General features: G+C 35.0%; 3 protein-coding genes across 4 annotated transcripts; 2 read left to right on the forward strand and 1 right to left on the reverse strand.

Moving 5' to 3' along the window:
* The first annotated feature begins 1,083 nt into the window (after positions 1 to 1,083).
* On the forward strand, positions 1,084 to 6,387 carry LOC116111770 (basic leucine zipper 34). 2 transcript variants are annotated; one of them, XM_031397917.1, is made up of 5 exons: positions 1,084 to 1,146; positions 1,961 to 2,645; positions 3,660 to 3,735; positions 4,593 to 4,719; positions 5,980 to 6,387. In XM_031397917.1, the coding sequence occupies exons 2-5, from the start codon at positions 2,116 to 2,118 to the stop codon at positions 6,150 to 6,152; spliced, it is 906 nt and encodes a 301-aa protein (XP_031253777.1). In that variant the 5' UTR covers positions 1,084 to 1,146; positions 1,961 to 2,115; the 3' UTR covers positions 6,153 to 6,387. The 2 variants fall into 2 exon arrangements, with proteins under 2 accessions (XP_031253777.1, XP_031253776.1); XM_031397916.1 differs by lacking the exon at positions 1,084 to 1,146 and having other exon boundaries at positions 1,200 to 2,645.
* A 4,407-nt stretch (positions 6,388 to 10,794) lies between these two features.
* LOC116111725 (pentatricopeptide repeat-containing protein At1g31920) lies at positions 10,795 to 12,876 on the forward strand. The gene has a single exon (XM_031397873.1). It carries the CDS (start codon positions 11,018 to 11,020, stop codon positions 12,845 to 12,847), a length of 1,830 nt encoding a protein of 609 aa, XP_031253733.1. The 5' UTR covers positions 10,795 to 11,017; the 3' UTR covers positions 12,848 to 12,876.
* Positions 12,877 to 13,078: 202 nt separating this feature from the next.
* On the reverse strand, positions 13,079 to 17,004 carry LOC116111726 (vacuolar protein sorting-associated protein 60.2). Its single transcript, XM_031397875.1, has 7 exons — positions 16,870 to 17,004; positions 16,330 to 16,481; positions 15,283 to 15,376; positions 14,323 to 14,394; positions 14,120 to 14,231; positions 13,630 to 13,781; positions 13,079 to 13,374 (listed from the first exon to the last, which is right to left on the reverse strand). The coding sequence occupies exons 1-7, from the start codon at positions 16,936 to 16,938 to the stop codon at positions 13,321 to 13,323; spliced, it is 705 nt and encodes a 234-aa protein (XP_031253735.1). The 5' UTR covers positions 16,939 to 17,004; the 3' UTR covers positions 13,079 to 13,320.
* Between the last annotated feature and the right edge of the window lie 761 nt (positions 17,005 to 17,765).

Raw genomic sequence — 17,765 nt, forward strand, 5'->3', positions numbered from 1 at the left:
CGACCGTTCACTAGAAAAAAATTGTTAAAAAAATCAGAGGCGTGTTACACGTAGGCTGGTACAAAATTTTGGTGTAGGTTTTTCGGTGTCCCTACCTTTATTGTATATTTATAGTCTAATCCCATGAACTTTTTTTCACCGTTATGATGTAATTGTTTATAATTGGTTTTTTATAAATTTTTTATCTGATTAATTGCGGGCTTTTACATTTAAATTGTGAGAGAGAGTTTATTAAATTAGGTTATGAGTTAATCTTTATTAAAATCTTATATAAAATAAGCATAATACTTTATATACAATATGATTCACTGATTTTAAATTAAAAATAAACTTTCATTTAATCATCTTTTGTCATATCATATTATATATATATTATTATTCATAGTACAACTCATTGTTAAGAGCACTTAGAGCTTTTCCTCATCATCTAGGGACTCCTAACCAACCAATACCTCTTTTAATCACTCCAATAATATATCACTAATAGGTTGTTTAACCTTAAAAATGATCTTTTATTTTATTTTTTATTATCAGGATCTTTTCGTCATGTAAGAGCAAAATATGATTAACAATAACGATTTTTTTTTTAAATATAATTTAATCTAACTATAGTTAAATATAATATATTTAATCAAAGACTTTCATACACTAAGAGGCAGATTAAAGTTGTATTAAATGCACATTAGACTTTAAATAATATTTAAACATATTGAATAGTAGATTGATTTGACAATACTTAAAGCAATATACACTTGTCACCAGCTAATATAATATAATTAGAGCTAATAATACCTCTAATAATATTCATCTATGCATATATTTATTTTAAAATCAACCAATTATGTTAAAATAATTACATATAAATCATGCAATGAGCACAGTATCCGTACAGTAAGAGTAGCGTAGAAATACAAATAAAAATACGAAAATATAATAAAGGCCCAATAAATATAAAATACGGTATTGTTGTTGTTGTTGTTGGAAGGAGAGTGAGTATTTATTTATATGCAATTTGCAAAGATGAGTGGCGCACGTTAACTATCCTTCACTAACTCACTCACTTGTCTCGCTCATTTTCTTTCCTTTCTCAGTTCCCCTTTCTCTGTTGTTACAGAAGATATTTTTCAAAGAATATATAATTATAAGGTAAGCCGAACTTTCTGTAAATATTGTTTTATTTTAAAGATTTTCATTCTTCTTCACTGAAATTTTTCATTTTGCTTTCTGGGTTTTTAATTTGAAGCGCCTTTGTATAATTACTTGATTAAAAAGAATATAAATCTCTTTTTGTGGTTGTATTGTTGTGCTTTAAAAAAAAAAATTAATGTTAATGTAAATCTCATTGTTGAGTGTCACTGTTGCATTAATTAAACGTATTTTTTTCTTTTGTGTTTCGTTTTTCTTTGCATTAATTGTAGAATGTAGCTTCTTCTTCTTGTGATAAGGAGCCAGTTTTGACTTAAAACGCTTTTGGGTATAACCTGTTTGTTTCCCTAGAAAGTGAAAGTAAAAGAGAAAGAAAAATTCATTCTTTTTGTTTCATGATTCATGTTGTTTTGGTTTAAAAAAGAAAAAGGAAATCTCAATTTTTCTTTAGATTTCTTGGTTTTGACAAAGCTTGGAGAAAAATTAAAGGGAGAGAGAGAGAGAGAGAGAAAAAAAAAAAAGAAAAAAAGAAGAAGAAGGGAATAAAAAGATATAAGGGTTTTAGTCTCAAATTACTTTTTAAGCTATTTTTTTTTCACTGATTAGCTAATGTTATTTTGGGTTTTTGTTGTGTCTATTGAATACTATATGCTGCACAATAGCTTTATATAATTTTTTTCTATTCATTTTAAGAATTTTCTTTTTATCATACATGAAGCATTTCATTGTTAAGCGGGTTTGATTTTCATGTGTTTTCAGTTTTTTGCTAAAATTTTCAGAAGCTGTTCTTACTGTAAAGTTTTGTACCAATAAGGTGGTGGTAGGTTAGGATGCTGGCAGAAGTATGGCGCTAAGTCACTAATAGGAGGAACATGCTGTGTTCTTCTCCTTTCCATAAGACTTGCATTAAAAGCTTTCGGATGTATATTTGCTAGGAAGCTCTAACACACCGTTTAAGTTTAGATCATCATGTCAAGGCAAGCTCACCTTCCACCTCGTTGCCCTCGTCCATTTCATGACCCAATCTCTCCTCTACAGCGTACAGAATCATACCCTGGCCACAATAAATCATCCTTCCAAAATTCGATCCTAGAGGATCAGCCAACATGGCTGGATGATTTGTTAAGTGACTCTAGCACAAATTCTGTGGGAATTATCCATCGTCGGTCTTCTAGTGATTCACTCACTCTCTTGGATGGTCTTGCAGACTCTTTTTCAGGTTTGAATCCCTGTAAGGATGATGATAATTCAGTTGGGAATAAAACTTGTAGTGGGTTGGAGTCGGCTTGTGTTTATGGTCCTAATTCCCCTAGGAAAAGAGGTAATATAACCTTCTCGGAGAATGCTATAGTTTCAGCATTATCAGAATGTGTTGTTGAGAACCCTTTGCAATATGTGGATGAGAGCCTTTGCATATCTGGGATTAATCACTCTGATTTGAAAGGGGATGCTTGTACTTCGACTGGTGAGCTCAATGCTGAAGCAAAGATGGCAAAAAGGTTCACATCTGAACTTCTGTTTTTAATTTTCAAATTTATATATGTTATAAGAACTGCTGCTGATATCTCCATGTTAACAATATTTCAGCCATGTTTCTTCAGCATACCTGTTCTGTTGTGTATTTCCAGCTGGTGACAACTGCCTGCTTTACTAGATTAAATTTTCGTAGTATTTTGTCCTTGTGTGCATATGATTTGTTTAGAACATAAATATTTTTCATAAGTATGGATTTATTTTTATAATTTCAGTCGCATAGTGCTTCTAGTTCCTCTAGTTTTTGTTTTGCAAATTCTTTAGCTTGGTCATTCTTGCATCTTTGGTTCTTGGACTTTTACTCTCCGTTAGGTCAGCAAATAGAGAAGACTATTTTGGGTCAGTAATAAGAACCCACATCTGTGTGAAGCACTAAACTATTTTGTAGTCCTGCTGTATACTCAAAATGGACTGATTTTTAGCATTAGCTTTTGCTTTTCAGAGGAGTCTTTGGCTGTTCTGTTATTGAAGCTTGTCTTGTACAGGTTACCAAAGATTTATTTTCAGGCATTGAGTAATTCAAAGGCCACAAGATGCCTTATTATATAATGGATACTAGCTAGAGTATTGAACTGAAAATTCCTTGTAAAAAATAGCTCCCCAACATCCACATCACACCATGAGTTGCATGTGAATTTATAGTTTGCAAAAGTGCAGCAATGGAATTCCCCATATAATCTCAAGAATTCAACATATTGATCAAGGGACAAAAGTTGCTTCTACTTAGATTTGACTGTAATCACAGTACTTCTAGCATTGGCCATATTGAGAACTTTTACATGGCATGTCATACTTTTATCATCTTGTACTGATAATGTACTTCAAATTCACGAAATCCTAGAATTTTGGCATGTGACAAATAAGCATACCCTGCATTCTTGAAGTGATAATGTATACTTGCTGTAAATATTTTTTCATGTGTAAACTTTGAGTCAGATATGTTGGCAATTGGATAACATGTTTTGATGATTGTTTCACAGGCACTCCGGGCAACGCTCTAGGGTTCGCAAACTTCAGTATATTGCTGAACTGGAAAGAACTGTTAGTATTTTTCAGGTAATTTCTCAGACAGATATAATGAGATTGTTTGTGTGACTCTGATAGGAACCTACTTCAACAACTCAACAATTGGGTTGGGCAATGAGGCCTGCCATGTAGGCGATGTCCTATGGGCGCAAGATCATGCTCTTATACCAATTGATAGGAACTCATCCCAACAACTCAAACAATTATACTAGGCTATGGGTCTTTCATGAGTTTGAGTAGAACTCTCCTTGGAAAACAGGCTTACCAAAAGAGGGTGCCCAAGCCTTTTATAACCTATATGCCCACCCTTTTCCCTTCCAATGTGGGATCCTAATAGACTCCATCAAATATATATATCATGATGTGTCTTTATGGGGGTAGTGAAAAAATAGCCTGCTCATTATTAATGTAATGAATCATTATCTTGTTTATAATATGCAAAGAGTAAGTCATGCAACTCTACTCAACATGTGTGTGAGTATTCATTTCGCTCAGTGACATAAGTGTAGAAAAAGTAATTGACTAATTAAATTCTTTCAAAATGGAAATATTATATTTCACAAACGGAATACTTATTATATAGCCTCTTTATTTTGTAGCCCTGCCCTTAAGATTTTATGAAGCGAACAATTCTAAATGGTTGGACCCATTCTCATAACTCTTATCTAGCTCACTTTTTCATATTCATGTTTTTCATGTCACTGTTGAGCACAATTTCTAAACCAGTTGAGCAATGGACACACTGTTTCAGTCCTTACTGCTGATTGTGCTTAGTTTAAACTCATGAATCCGCGTCCGGAAGAAAAATAAATAAATAAATAAAATATGTTACTGATCTGTTTCTTCGTGAGAACTTTCTTGACTGATACTTGATATCTCTTTTTCAGACTCTACAGTCAGAATTGTCAGTCAGAGTTGCTTCACTACTTCAGCAACATGTTTCTTTGTCCCTGGAAAACAGAACATTAAAGCAGCAGGTGGCCAGAGTGCAGCAGGAAAAGTTGATCATGGAAGGTGAGTTTGTCATTATCTAGTTGATCCTTGTGGATTCCGCAATCAGTGGTGATGGTCCTGCTATGGACCTGATGTTTTATGACACTTGTTTTGCACATGCAGTATTGTCCTATCATACCCATTTATTGTTTTAATAAAATTTTAATTGAAGATAGAACTTTCATGAGTAATATGCTTAAACTAGAAAAAAGTAGAAGCTAATGTCACCCACTGCATCTAAAACACCTCTATGGAACTAGTTGTTTTATTTACAAAAAAATTACATCAGGATTAATTTCTATACTTCGAAATCTAGTTCACGAATATGTCATCTAAAACATTTCATCTAAGGGTGTCAACCGTGAGCGGCTCGGCTCGTTAAATACTCGAACTCGGCTTGAATAAGACTCGAATTAGATACCGAATCGAGTTTGAGTCTACCCTGGCTAGACTCGATTCGATTTGGCTCGCGAGTCAATAGTGGCTTGTTTAGGGTTTTTCTGCAAAAAAACAAATTTTTAGGTCCGTCTTGTAATTTGACATGTAAAAGTTTTAAAATGTTGCAAATTAACCCAAACCCCAATTAAAGTTTCAGGATTTCATAATTTGTTGTGTAATACATTGTTGATGTGTTGATTTGGATGTGATTTATGTTGATTTGGATGTGATTTATATTGATTTGGATGCAAATTTACCAAAAATTGGATTTGATTTGTATAAAACAAGATCTGCGGGTTATATAAAAATGGGCCAAACGGGCTGTAATCGAACCAATGCAAGCTCGAGTTAATAGAGTTATAATCGAGTTTTTCGACTTGAGCCAAACGAGTCCGAGTCGAGTCACAAGCCGACTCGATTATAAACAAGTTGAGTCACAAGCCGACTCGATTATAAACAAGTTGAGTCATGAGTCGAATTTTCCTGACTTGACTGACTCATGACTCGGCTCGAACTCGTTTAATGCTTAACCGAGTCAGACTCGTTTAGGGTGATACTCGGCTCATTTATAGCCCTAATTTCATCATAGGTTGTAAGAAATTAGCAATCCTATTAAATGTCCGAATTTATATTATTCTCATATCTCATGAAATAGCATTTCCTTTTAACCACTCAAAGGATGTAAGTTTTGCCCAAACTTAGTGCCCTGTGCAAGTACAAGATTTCTTGATTGACAAATCATAAGGTTTTTTTGGTTCTCGTAGTAGACCATCTTGTTGAGAAAGAATTTTTTTTTTCCCTTGGGCAGATCTTTACAATAATGTGATTTTCTTTTTGTTACAGGTCAATATAAGTCCCTGAAGAAAGAAGCTGAGAGGTTGAAAATTGTTTTGGCCAAATCATCCCCTACTAGCAAGGCCAAAGCTTATTTTGGGTCTTCTCGATCTGCAGCCGAAGCGTCTAGGTCAGAGGTTACTTGGCAGATGTTAGATATGGCTAATCTTAATCTTAATTGATATACCTGAAGGCAATAAACCACGCTTTTTGATGCACTTTAACAAGATATAACTCTTACTCTCTTACGCATTATTTCCGAACATGAATCTAGCTAATGCAGCACCATCTCTAAACTTCACTCCCAGTTGCTGAATTTTAAATGTCCTGCTGCATTTTACATTCTGGCAACTAATTTTAACTTCTCCTTCTTTTTTTTTTTGTTCTCCGTAAAGTGGCATCATTGAAGAGAATGAACTTGTCTATAGATAGGCAGGTGCATCTGAGCATTCAAAGAAACTTTACTAAAAAGTGAGCATTATATCAAGGAAGTTCGTGGTGAAGACCCTCTAAAAAAGTGTTCTTCCTCTTAACACATAGATTGTCATAGTCAGGACTCAGATTTCTTAAACTTTTTTTTTTTTTTTTTTTTTTTCATTTTAGATTGAATGAGTCTTGTCACTCATTTTCTTTGGAATTGTAGAGTTGGTTGAAAATGCAGAAAGTTTCTATCTTGAAGCATTTGAGCAGCTACAGTATAACGTCTGATGAGATAGATATTCAGTCTGCAATTTGTTTAACTGGTAGAACTATCATGTCTCACGTTTTACAGTTTCTTCTTCTTCTTCAAGAGGGAACCGATAAAACCGGTGTTGGATTAAAATCTTAAACAGTGTATACTGTTTTTTTCTTCCAATTGGATGTGGGCATAATTCTTCTCATCAACAATTTGTTTGCAAGGACATGGATGGAGCTGAATTGGTCTGTATGTAAATATGGAACTTTAGGATAATTTCATTGAACTTGTTTGAGGTTTGGTTTTGATTATAGTTAACTGAAGTTTCTGTAAAAGAAACGCTTTGTTAAACCCCAGAAGTTCTTACCTCTTAAAGCAAATGAATCAATTACAACCATCTTAATGATAAAGAACATAATTAAAATACATCTACCAAGCTTGAGAAAGTTGTATACATTATCACCATACCATTTTATCTATGTGATTGTTAATAAATCATCATTTTTTAAATTCATAGAAAAAATCTTTACTGTGATGTAAACTCGTTCAATCGATTAGTACGTTTAGATAAAATGTATTAATATGATTTGTATTAGACAAATGTTTGTTTACTTGATCACAATTATCTCATTATTGGTTTGGTACTAAGACAGACGTAAAGTAATTTACGCTGATACCATTAGAATGATGAAACTATATCATTGGATGAACATATGTGATCAACGGAGTAACATTAATTCGATATTGTCAGATGATGAGACTATACCATTTAAAGGTTTTATGTGATTAAGGGAATAATGTTACTCTAAATACTTTTGTTGTGTAGTCCGGAATTTCACACTGAAAAAGCTAATCTGTTAGATGGAGGGATTTTCTCCTTTGTAAACCCAATACCTCCTCAATACACTTTCGATGTCAGATTCGTTACATTCTCTCCCACTCAATCCTATGATCCTCTCGTCACAGGTGGGGCTCATTGGTTACTCGTCCACCTCACTCTTGTATGGATTGACAATCACATGTGATTGCCTTTATGTGGGTGCTTGGTGGGACATCAAAAAACAGATCAGATTTGATATGATGCCACTTGTTACGAGTAAAAAATTCTACATTCAAATGCTTGTTACTGTTACATAAAGGGACTCTCCCCTTTATACGCCCCAATACCTCGAGCTCTCCCTTTTTTATGTCTAACACCTCTCTAATACGCTTTCGATTTAGATTTATTACACTTGGGATGTATTGTAGATTTTTCCTTTAAAATTTGTGCTTCGTCCCATAGATCATAGCAAGGAGCGGAGAGTGAGCTGTTTCCCACCAATTGTCCTCCCGGAGAAAACCACTGTCGGTATTCTAAGAAAGGGGTTTTGTATATTTTCCATCAAAGTTAATATAAACATTTCACCTCAGCCACTAATTAACGAAGCAAAAACACCAACGGAAGCCAGGTCTTGTTGCACAGAAATGGGTCCAACAACTGACATGGCAAATTATGAGAGGTCCTGAAACTCAAACAGGAATCTGATGGGCCCATACATTATCCTATCCGCAATCTCCTTGTCCCCATAATCTCACTCGCTTTCTCTGGCCACAACTCTTTTCTCACAATCTCATGGATCACATTCTTCAATTCTCATTTCAACACTCAAAAACTCCTTCTATGTCCGAATTTATATTATTCTCATATCTCATGAAATAGCATTTCCTTTTAACCACTCAAAGGATGTAAGTTTTGCCCAAACTTAGTGCCCTGTGCAAGTACAAGATTTCTTGATTGACAAATCATAAGGTTTTTTTGGTTCTCGTAGTAGACCATCTTGTTGAGAAAGAATTTTTTTTTTCCCTTGGGCAGATCTTTACAATAATGTGATTTTCTTTTTGTTACAGGTCAATATAAGTCCCTGAAGAAAGAAGCTGAGAGGTTGAAAATTGTTTTGGCCAAATCATCCCCTACTAGCAAGGCCAAAGCTTATTTTGGGTCTTCTCGATCCGCAGCCGAAGCGTCTAGGTCAGAGGTTACTTGGCAGATGTTAGATATGGCTAATCTTAATCTTAATTGATATACCCGAAGGCAATAAACCACGCTTTTTGATGCACTTTAACAAGATATAACTCTTACTCTCTTACGCATTATTTCCGAACATGAATCTAGCTAATGCAGCACCATCTCTAAACTTCACTCCCAGTTGCTGAATTTTAAATGTCCTTCTGCATTTTACATTCTGGCAACTAATTTTAACTTCTCCTTCTTTTTTTTTTTTCGTTCTCCGCAAAGTGGCATCATTGAAGAGAATGAACTTGTCTATAGAATGGCAGATGTCTCTGAGCATTCAAAGAAACTTCACTAAAAAGTGAGCATTATATCAAGGAAGTTCGTGGTGAAGACCCTCTAAAAAAGTGTTCTTCCTCTTAACACATAGATTGTCATAGTCAGGACTCAGATTTCTTAAACTTTTTTTTTTTTTTTTTTTTTTTCATTTTAGATTGAATGAGTCTTGTCACTCATTTTCTTTGGAATTGTAGAGTTGGTTGAAAATGCAGAAAGTTTCTATCTTGAAGCATTTGAGCAGCTACAGTATAACGTCTGATGAGATAGATATTCAGTCTACAATTTGTTTAACTGGTAGAACTATCATGTCTCACGTTTTACAGTTTCTTCTTCTTCTTCAAGAGGGAACCGATAAAACCGGTGTTGGATTAAAATCTTAAACAGTGTATACTGTTTTTTTCTTCCAATTGGATGTGGGCATAATTCTTCTCATCAACAATTTGTTTGCAAGGACATGGATGGAGCTGAATTGGTCTGTATGTAAATATGGAACTTTAGGATAATTTCATTGAACTTGTTTGAGGTTTGGTTTTGATTATAGTTAACTGAAGTTTCTGTAAAAGAAACGCTTTGTTAAACCCCAGAAGTTCTTACCTCTTAAAGCAAATGAATCAATTACAACCATCTTAATGATAAAGAACATAATTAAAATACATCTACCAAGCTTGAGAAAGTTGTATACATTATCACCATACCATTTTATCTATGTGATTGTTAATAAATCATCATTTTTTAAATTCATAGAAAAAATCTTTACTGTGATGTAAACTCGTTCAATCGATTAGTACGTTTAGATAAAATGTATTAATATGATTTGTATTAGACAAATGTTTGTTTACTTGATCACAATTATCTCATTATTGGTTTGGTACTAAGACAGACGTAAAGTAATTTACGCTGATACCATTAGAATGATGAAACTATATCATTGGATGAACATATGTGATCAACGGAGTAACATTAATTCGATATTGTCAGATGATGAGACTATACCATTTAAAGGTTTTATGTGATTAAGGGAATAATGTTACTCTAAATACTTTTGTTGTGTAGTCCGGAATTTCACACTGAAAAAGCTAATCTGTTAGATGGAGGGATTTTCTCCTTTGTAAACCCAATACCTCCTCAATACACTTTCGATGTCAGATTCGTTACATTCTCTCCCACTCAATCCTATGATCCTCTCGTCACAGGTGGGGCTCATTGGTTACTCGTCCACCTCACTCTTGTATGGATTGACAATCACATGTGATTGCCTTTATGTGGGTGCTTGGTGGGACATCAAAAAACAGATCAGATTTGATATGATGCCACTTGTTACGAGTAAAAAATTCTACATTCAAATGCTTGTTACTGTTACATAAAGGGACTCTCCCCTTTATACGCCCCAATACCTCGAGCTCTCCCTTTTTTATGTCTAACACCTCTCTAATACGCTTTCGATTTAGATTTATTACACTTGGGATGTATTGTAGATTTTTCCTTTAAAATTTGTGCTTCGTCCCATAGATCATAGCAAGGAGCGGAGAGTGAGCTGTTTCCCACCAATTGTCCTCCCGGAGAAAACCACTGTCGGTATTCTAAGAAAGGGGTTTTGTATATTTTCCATCAAAGTTAATATAAACATTTCACCTCAGCCACTAATTAACGAAGCAAAAACACCAACGGAAGCCAGGTCTTGTTGCACAGAAATGGGTCCAACAACTGACATGGCAAACCATGAGAGGTCCTGAAACTCAAACAGGAATCTGATGGGCCCAGACATTATCCTATCCGCAATCTCCTTGTCCCCATAATCTCACTCGCTTTCTCTGGCCACAACTCTTTTCTCACAATCTCATGGATCACATTCTTCAATTCTCATTTCAACACTCAAAAACTCCTCCAAATTCACTTTTAATTTTACCATGAATTGCCATCTCCTTTAACTCATCAAGCTTCCTCTTTTGGTACATTTCATGCCTCTTTACTCCTGTATTTTCAATAAAAACCGAGTCTTGATTAATATGTACACATAATTATATGATGGTGTGGATGAGAGGATGAGTGGGACATCAGTCCTTCACCACCACTGCTTGCTCTTCACACCACCAGAAGATCAACCCAAAACCAAAACCCCTGAAGTTGATTTAAGATTGAAGGAGCAAGAGTGCTTATCCCTCTTAAAAAGATGCAAGAGCTTGGAAGATTTCAAGCAAGTTCATGTTCAAGTCCTCAAGTGGGGTTTGTTTTTCAACCCCTTTTGTGCAGGCAATCTTGTGGCTACTTGCGCTCTCTCAAACTGGGGTAGCATGGACTATGCCTGTTCAATTTTTAAACAAATCGATGAACCGAGTGCTTTTGTATTCAACACTTTGATCAGGGGATTGGTCAAGGATGTCAATTTTAAAGAAGCTTTGTTCCTTTACATTGAGATGCTGGAAAGTGAAGTGAAGCCTGATAATTTCACTTATCCAGCGCTTCTAAAGGCATGTTCAGGGATGCAAACATTGGAGGAAGGAATGCAGATTCATGGTCATGCGATTAAGCTTGGATTCGAAGGCGATCTGTTTGTACAGAATGCTTTGATCAACATGTATGGAAAGTGTAAGGAGATTGAGTTATCCTATACCATTTTTGAGCAAATGGATGAAAGAAGTGTTGCATCTTGGAGTGCTATAATTGCTGCAAATGCTAGCATTGGTTTGTGGTATGAATGTTTAATGCTTTTTGGGGATATGATGAGTGAAGGATGCTGGAGGCCTGAAGAAAGCACATTGGTGAGTGTGATCTCTGCTTGTGCTCATTTGGGTGCTCTTGATTTGGGAAGATGCACACATGGGTCATTGATCAGAAACATAAGTGAACTCAATGTTATTGTGCAAACGTCCTTGATGGATATGTACCTAAAATGTGGCTGTTTAGAGAAGGGATTATGTTTGTTTCAAATGACGACTGAGAAGAATCAGCTGTCCTATAGTGTGATGATTTCTGGGCTTGCGATGCACGGACAGGGCAAGGAAGCTCTCAGAGTTTTCTCGGAAATGCTTGAGGACGGCGTGGAGCCAGATGATGTTATCTATGTGAGTGTCTTGAGTGCTTGTAGTCACGCTGGCCTTGTCGATGAAGGCATGCAATGCTTCGAGAGGATGAGATCCGAGCATCAAATAGCGCCAACAGTGCAGCATTACGGTTGCCTGGTGGATCTCCTGGGTCGAGCTGGGATGCTCCGGAAAGCCTTGGAGCTCATCAAGAGCATGCCTGTCGAGCCAAATGATGTTGTGTGGCGAAGCCTTCTTAGTGCTTGTAAGGTACATCAAAACCTGGAAATCGGGGAAATTGCCGCTAGAAACTTGTTCCAGTTAAACTCTCAGAATCCCGGTGATTACATTATACTATCAAACATGTATGCACAAGCTCAAAAATGGGACGATGTAGCTAAAACCCGAATGGAAATGACTAGTAAAGCCTTGAAACAAACGCCAGGATTCAGCTTGGTTGAGGTGTCAAGGAAAGTTTACAAATTCGTGTCACAGGATAAATCACATCGCGAATGCAATAATAGCATTTACGAAATGATTCACCAGATGGAATGGCAGTTGAGATTCGAAGGGTATTCCCCGGACACATCTCAGGTGTTGGTTGATGTAGATGAAGAAGAGAAGAGAGAAAGATTGAAAGCTCACAGCCAGAAGTTAGCAATTGCATTCACACTCATAAATACATCTCAAGGTTCTCCCATAAGAATTGCGAGGAACCTTAGGATGTGTAGCGACTGTCATGCATACACGAAGTACATTTCAATGATCTATGAGAGAGAAATTGTTGTAAGAGATCGAAAACGGTTCCACCATTTTAAAGATGGAACTTGCTCCTGTAGAGATTACTGGTGAATTCATAAGTTATTTTGTTACTGCAAGGATGTGCTTGATAATGAACTTCAAAAATGAAAATAATAATTCAATAAATAATTTAATTCTCACACACAAATTCGGTCATAAATAAAACATGATTGACACTTCCATCCTCGACCCGTTCCCCCCCACCATGAAGAGAAACTGAAAAAACAAAAGAAAGAAGAGAAAGGCTTTGTCCATACACGGACAGCACAGAGGAACACCGTGTGACTAAAAATAAAGATTGTGCAGCAAGCCTGGCCTCCCATTAACATACAGTTTAATCGATTCGATTTTTTTTTTGCTTTTTTGAACACGTTTTTCTTTACAAAGTATGCAGTGGTGCTTATAAAATCCAACTATTAATGGAAGAATGTCAACCATCTAGTCGCAATTGCATAATCTGTTTACAATGACCACTCCAACAAGTTGCCCAACGTGAATATGTGCAGAAAGATAGAAGTAAAACCCTAATCACGGATGGAAGCCCGAGGGACAGCAGGTAAACCCAGTTCATCTTCAGCCTGTCAAGCATTAGAGCACAGAAGAAAAGGTATGTTAGGTGAAAAGTGTGCAGAACATACAAACATATTTACTCCTACGGCAGTTCAAAATAAAAGATTCTACAGTAGTCCATAATCTACTATTCAGGTAGTGACCCGCAAAAAAAAGAAGAAAAATATGATGCCCAAATAGCACATATGATAAGAAAAACCAAAATATATTTCATTTTTCACACGTTAATTAGCAAAAAGATAATATCATGAAGAACACATTACATGTGCATTGGATCTGCCAGGTGCAGCATGTCCAGAAGGTGCTGAAGGCAAGTTCAGCTCAGCATCCAAATCATGTTCCTTCTCGGGTTGGAGATAAGAGGGCACTCCAGCTTCATCTTCCATTCCCATGTCTGCTTCTAAAGCATCAAGTTCTGTATCAAAAAGTCAGTAAGGATGGTGTACAAGGTATTCAAATGTGAAAAAACACTTTGCTCAACTTTTACACTATGATGATTTGTGCAACATGACATACAGAAACCTGTTTGATCAGTTCCACTTCCTAAAATAACAGCATCTCACATATATAGTGAGAGCCCTTGTTTACAAATTACATACCTGTTTATAGGCATATTATAGATGAAGCTTCTTAACTATTTGATTCTTCCAAAAAGAAATGAATGAAAACAAAAATTTGAAGAATCATCATTCTGAATCCAGTGCATAATAATATCTGCATCAACAAGTAAGCATCTAGAATATCTAAATTTACCACCCATGAGTTCTTCCTCATCAATATCATCTGGCACATTATAGCTTCTACCAAGGGTCTCTTGAATTTCGCTACTCACATCCATCAAGTCCATCATCTCATCTTGCAAGTTCTGTGGAAATGACAGAAATTAACAATTCAGCACCAGAAATTCTGTGAAGTCATTTTGAAAAAGAGGTAATAAAAGAAAAGAAATTACGCACATCTATGTCTTGAATCTTCACGGTTTTCATCATTCCTTTCAATTCCTTGTTGGCACTTTTCAAAGCTGACATCTGAAGGGACAAAATAGATAAAATCATAACAAAGAAAGTCATAACTAATATATGCCATATGGTTCCCTAAACTGCATCAAGGGTGCCAATCTCCTAGACATACTGGAAAGAGTATAAGAGAATCTAGGACATAGATTAATCAAATATTTCATAAAGGCGTTCCTCCCATGACAAATGGTTCACCCCTACCTCCATGAGATAGGCAGCAGGTTCCAATCAGGGTACACATAAAGCTCTGCCTGTACTTCCCTGAACTCTGCCCCTTTGGGCGCTACCAAGACAAACAAATATTTCAGGGTAAATATACATGGCCCTAATACAACCATACTTGAAGTTTTGACAGTTGGAGGAAATGGAACTAATCACTTAATTAGAGAGGCTCAACAGCTGTGGTGTCTCTAAAATGCAATAATGAATGCAACCAGTAGAGTTAACATCATTCAATGGGCTGAGTGATGCTTAGACCAGGACAGAAATTGGCCTCTCTGCTGTAAAGCAATGAACAACAGATGACACTATAACATTATATTGTATAACTCCATTTAGAAAGAATTGGAAGGATGTTATACATCTCCAATTTCAGTGGCCAAAACTTTCCACTAGCATTAATTTGGGCAATTGATCAGACAATATTTAACAATTCTAATCTAAACCTTTTGTCAAGAAAAGAAAATAATTCACATCTAAATCTTATTTAAAAAAAAAAAAAAGAAAAAAAAAAGAGAGAAAAGAAAGAAAGAAAACAATTCACATCTAAATGCATAAATGTAGAGAATTTTTGGGTCGGGCAGTTCAAAACATTGATGAGCTATAAGGATTCTTCAGTGGCGTCATTATAAAATGGAAAAAGATAGAAAGAAACAGAATTAGAAATTCTTCAGGACATACAGTTTGCTGAGCATCTTTAATACCCTCAGAAGCAAATGCAACTTGATCAAGGTTGAAGGTCTGGTTGTAGAGCATGTCACGTTGCTGTTCATACCTGTATAGAAGCACATTGAATGAATATCACTGAAGCAAAAACAGCATGCATGATGGATGTAAGTCATTGAAGCAAAAACAGCATTCATATTCGATGTAGCAAACAGAACTATTATGCAGTATCTTCTTAGAGACACTCTTCACTAAATATATTCCTTGCAACAATGTAAAAACTTTATGTGTCCAATTATATCACCAACTTGGAAGATAAATCTAACTTTAAATTTAACAAACATCAGTCCCTTAATTTCTTTTTCTCTTTCCTGCAAAATTGTGGTACTCAAAATGACAAAAACCATACAAATTTGAACACCACCTTAGAAATTTTCAGATAAAAATTTCAATCATATAAGTGATGTTCAAGCTTTATTGATTTCCATTTACCCTAACATATATAACCAAGTCATGAATTATTCATGATCTCATCAAGTATATTACAGAGTTTGTCTCTTCTAAAAACCAAAGGACTAGGGTAACCTCACAAATCAAAAGAAAAAGTACATTTTTCTGTTTCTTGTAATCAGAAACTTATATGGTAGTGGCTCTTAAAGCACAAGGTTTAAAATATTAAACATATTTCTTTCCTTTCCTGGTCCTGGTAAATTAGTTACATAAGATCAATATATACCTCACACATAAGATAATCTAAAAACAAAAATACATCTCTAAAACAGTATTTCCTCCAGCATAATACATTCAAGAAAACTAGGACCTAACTGGTTCAGAACTTACACTCAATTCTAGTACTTAATTACATGACACACTAGGATAGATACGGTCAGCAAAATAAATTATGCACTTCGGGAAATTTCACAAAAATCAATGAAATTATACATATACACTAACATAACAGGGTCAGAAATTGTACAATTGTAAGTTGCAAACCCAATATAGCTACATAATTAGCATGCCGCTAAACTATTTCCGGAAGTGCATAAAAAGAAAAGCACTTACATTCGTTTTTGCTTAAGAACCCGCATAGCTCGAGCTTTAACCGCCTCTTGAGTAGGACCAGGGCGTGTTTTCTTAATCTGTTCCTTGTATCTACTCAATTCCGCATCTAAAGTCCTGATCTTTTGATCCACATTTTCTCCTCTTTTATTAATCTGAAAAAAATAAAAACAATTGACAGAAAATTTTAAAATCAATTAAAACACAATAACAGCTTATTCAATGAAAATTTCACAAATGGAAGACTCATATCTCCCTAATTAACACCAAATCATATTTCAATATCATCTATCAAACCTAAAATTTACTACCATTGATGAGTTAATGATATTTTTGCTGAGTTAAAATTAAAAATTTTAATTAAGATTTCGTGTTCAGTTCAGCAGAATCCACATTTTCTCTAATATAATCAACAATATAAGACCGAAATCGGTCCAAAAAACTTCGATTTCAAGATCCTAATAGTATGAATTAGACGGCTATTTGGATGGGAAAGGAAGAAATAATTGAGAAGTAAAATTAAAAAAAATGAAAAATTCGAACCCTATCGGAGGCGTCGTTAACGGAGGGAGGAGGTTCTTTGTCTTTCTTGACGCCAAAAACTCTCTTCATCTTCTTCTTCTTGTGGAAATCAAATCAAATCAAAAGCTTCGATTATTGCGATTGCAATATGAATGTGTTTTTGCTTCCTTAAGAGTTAAGAGACCAACCGAATTATCCCAAAAAATATTCTTTTTTACGCGTTTACTTTCGACTTTGAGTTTTGACGCGGTCGATTACACTGTTTTTATACTTCCCGAACCAGTTACACTTTGACACGTCATCCAAATAAGATACGAGTTAGATGATAATTTTTAAGTATCATTAGAAAACAAATTTTTGTATCACTGGGTGTCCTGTGTCCGGATAGTTTTTCCGCATCATAACTAATTTTTCGAAATCTTGAAACATTCAATTAAATAAAAGATAAGAAATANTATACTCCCCAACCAGTTACACTTTGACACGTCATCCAAATAAGATACGAGTTAGATGATAATTTTTAAGTATCATTAGAAAACAAATTTTTGTATCACTGGGTGTCCTGTGTCCGGATAGTTTTTCCGCATCATAACTAATTTTTCGAAATCTTGAAACATTCAATTAAATAAAAGATAAGAAATAATCTTTATTAATACTTAAAAAACTCAAATTTAAAAACTCATAAAATCTCTTTTTTTTTTTTTTTTTATCATCAAGAACACAACAGTATTTTTAAATAACAATTTTATTAACTCACTAACATTTTTTTTTTGTCATGTGTTTCAAAACTTATCCTTTGTTAATGACTTTCTAAAAAAATGCCCACAAAGTTATATTTTTCCCGTGATGGAATAATACATTGTAGAAGAAATTGCAATTAACTCAGTTAAAAAATGAACAAAGAGAAAGAAATTGGA

This window comes from Pistacia vera, unplaced genomic scaffold, assembly GCF_008641045.1.
Source record: "Pistacia vera cultivar Batoury unplaced genomic scaffold, PisVer_v2 Contig65, whole genome shotgun sequence".
Classification (NCBI taxonomy): domain Eukaryota; kingdom Viridiplantae; phylum Streptophyta; class Magnoliopsida; order Sapindales; family Anacardiaceae; genus Pistacia; species Pistacia vera.

Excerpts from the sequence above, each read along its gene's own strand:
- LOC116111770 (XM_031397917.1), top strand. The coding sequence starts at position 2,116 with ATGTCAAGGCAAGCTCACCTTCCACCTCGTTGCCCTCGTCCATTTCAT. Across the intron at positions 3,736-4,592 it reads GAACTGTTAGTATTTTTCAG|ACTCTACAGTCAGAATTGTC; the intron begins GTAATTTCTCAG and ends TCTCTTTTTCAG. Across the intron at positions 4,720-5,979 it reads GGAAAAGTTGATCATGGAAG|GTCAATATAAGTCCCTGAAG; the intron begins GTGAGTTTGTCA and ends TTTTTGTTACAG.
- LOC116111725 (XM_031397873.1), top strand. The coding sequence starts at position 11,018 with ATGAGTGGGACATCAGTCCTTCACCACCACTGCTTGCTCTTCACACCA.
- LOC116111726 (XM_031397875.1), bottom strand. The coding sequence starts at position 16,938 with ATGAAGAGAGTTTTTGGCGTCAAGAAAGACAAAGAACCTCCTCCCTCC. Across the intron at positions 15,377-16,329 it reads GTTCTTAAGCAAAAACGAAT|GTATGAACAGCAACGTGACA; the intron begins GTAAGTGCTTTT and ends GCTTCTATACAG. Across the intron at positions 13,375-13,629 it reads CTGGCAGATCCAATGCACAT|GCTGAAGATGAACTGGGTTT; the intron begins GTAATGTGTTCT and ends AATGCTTGACAG.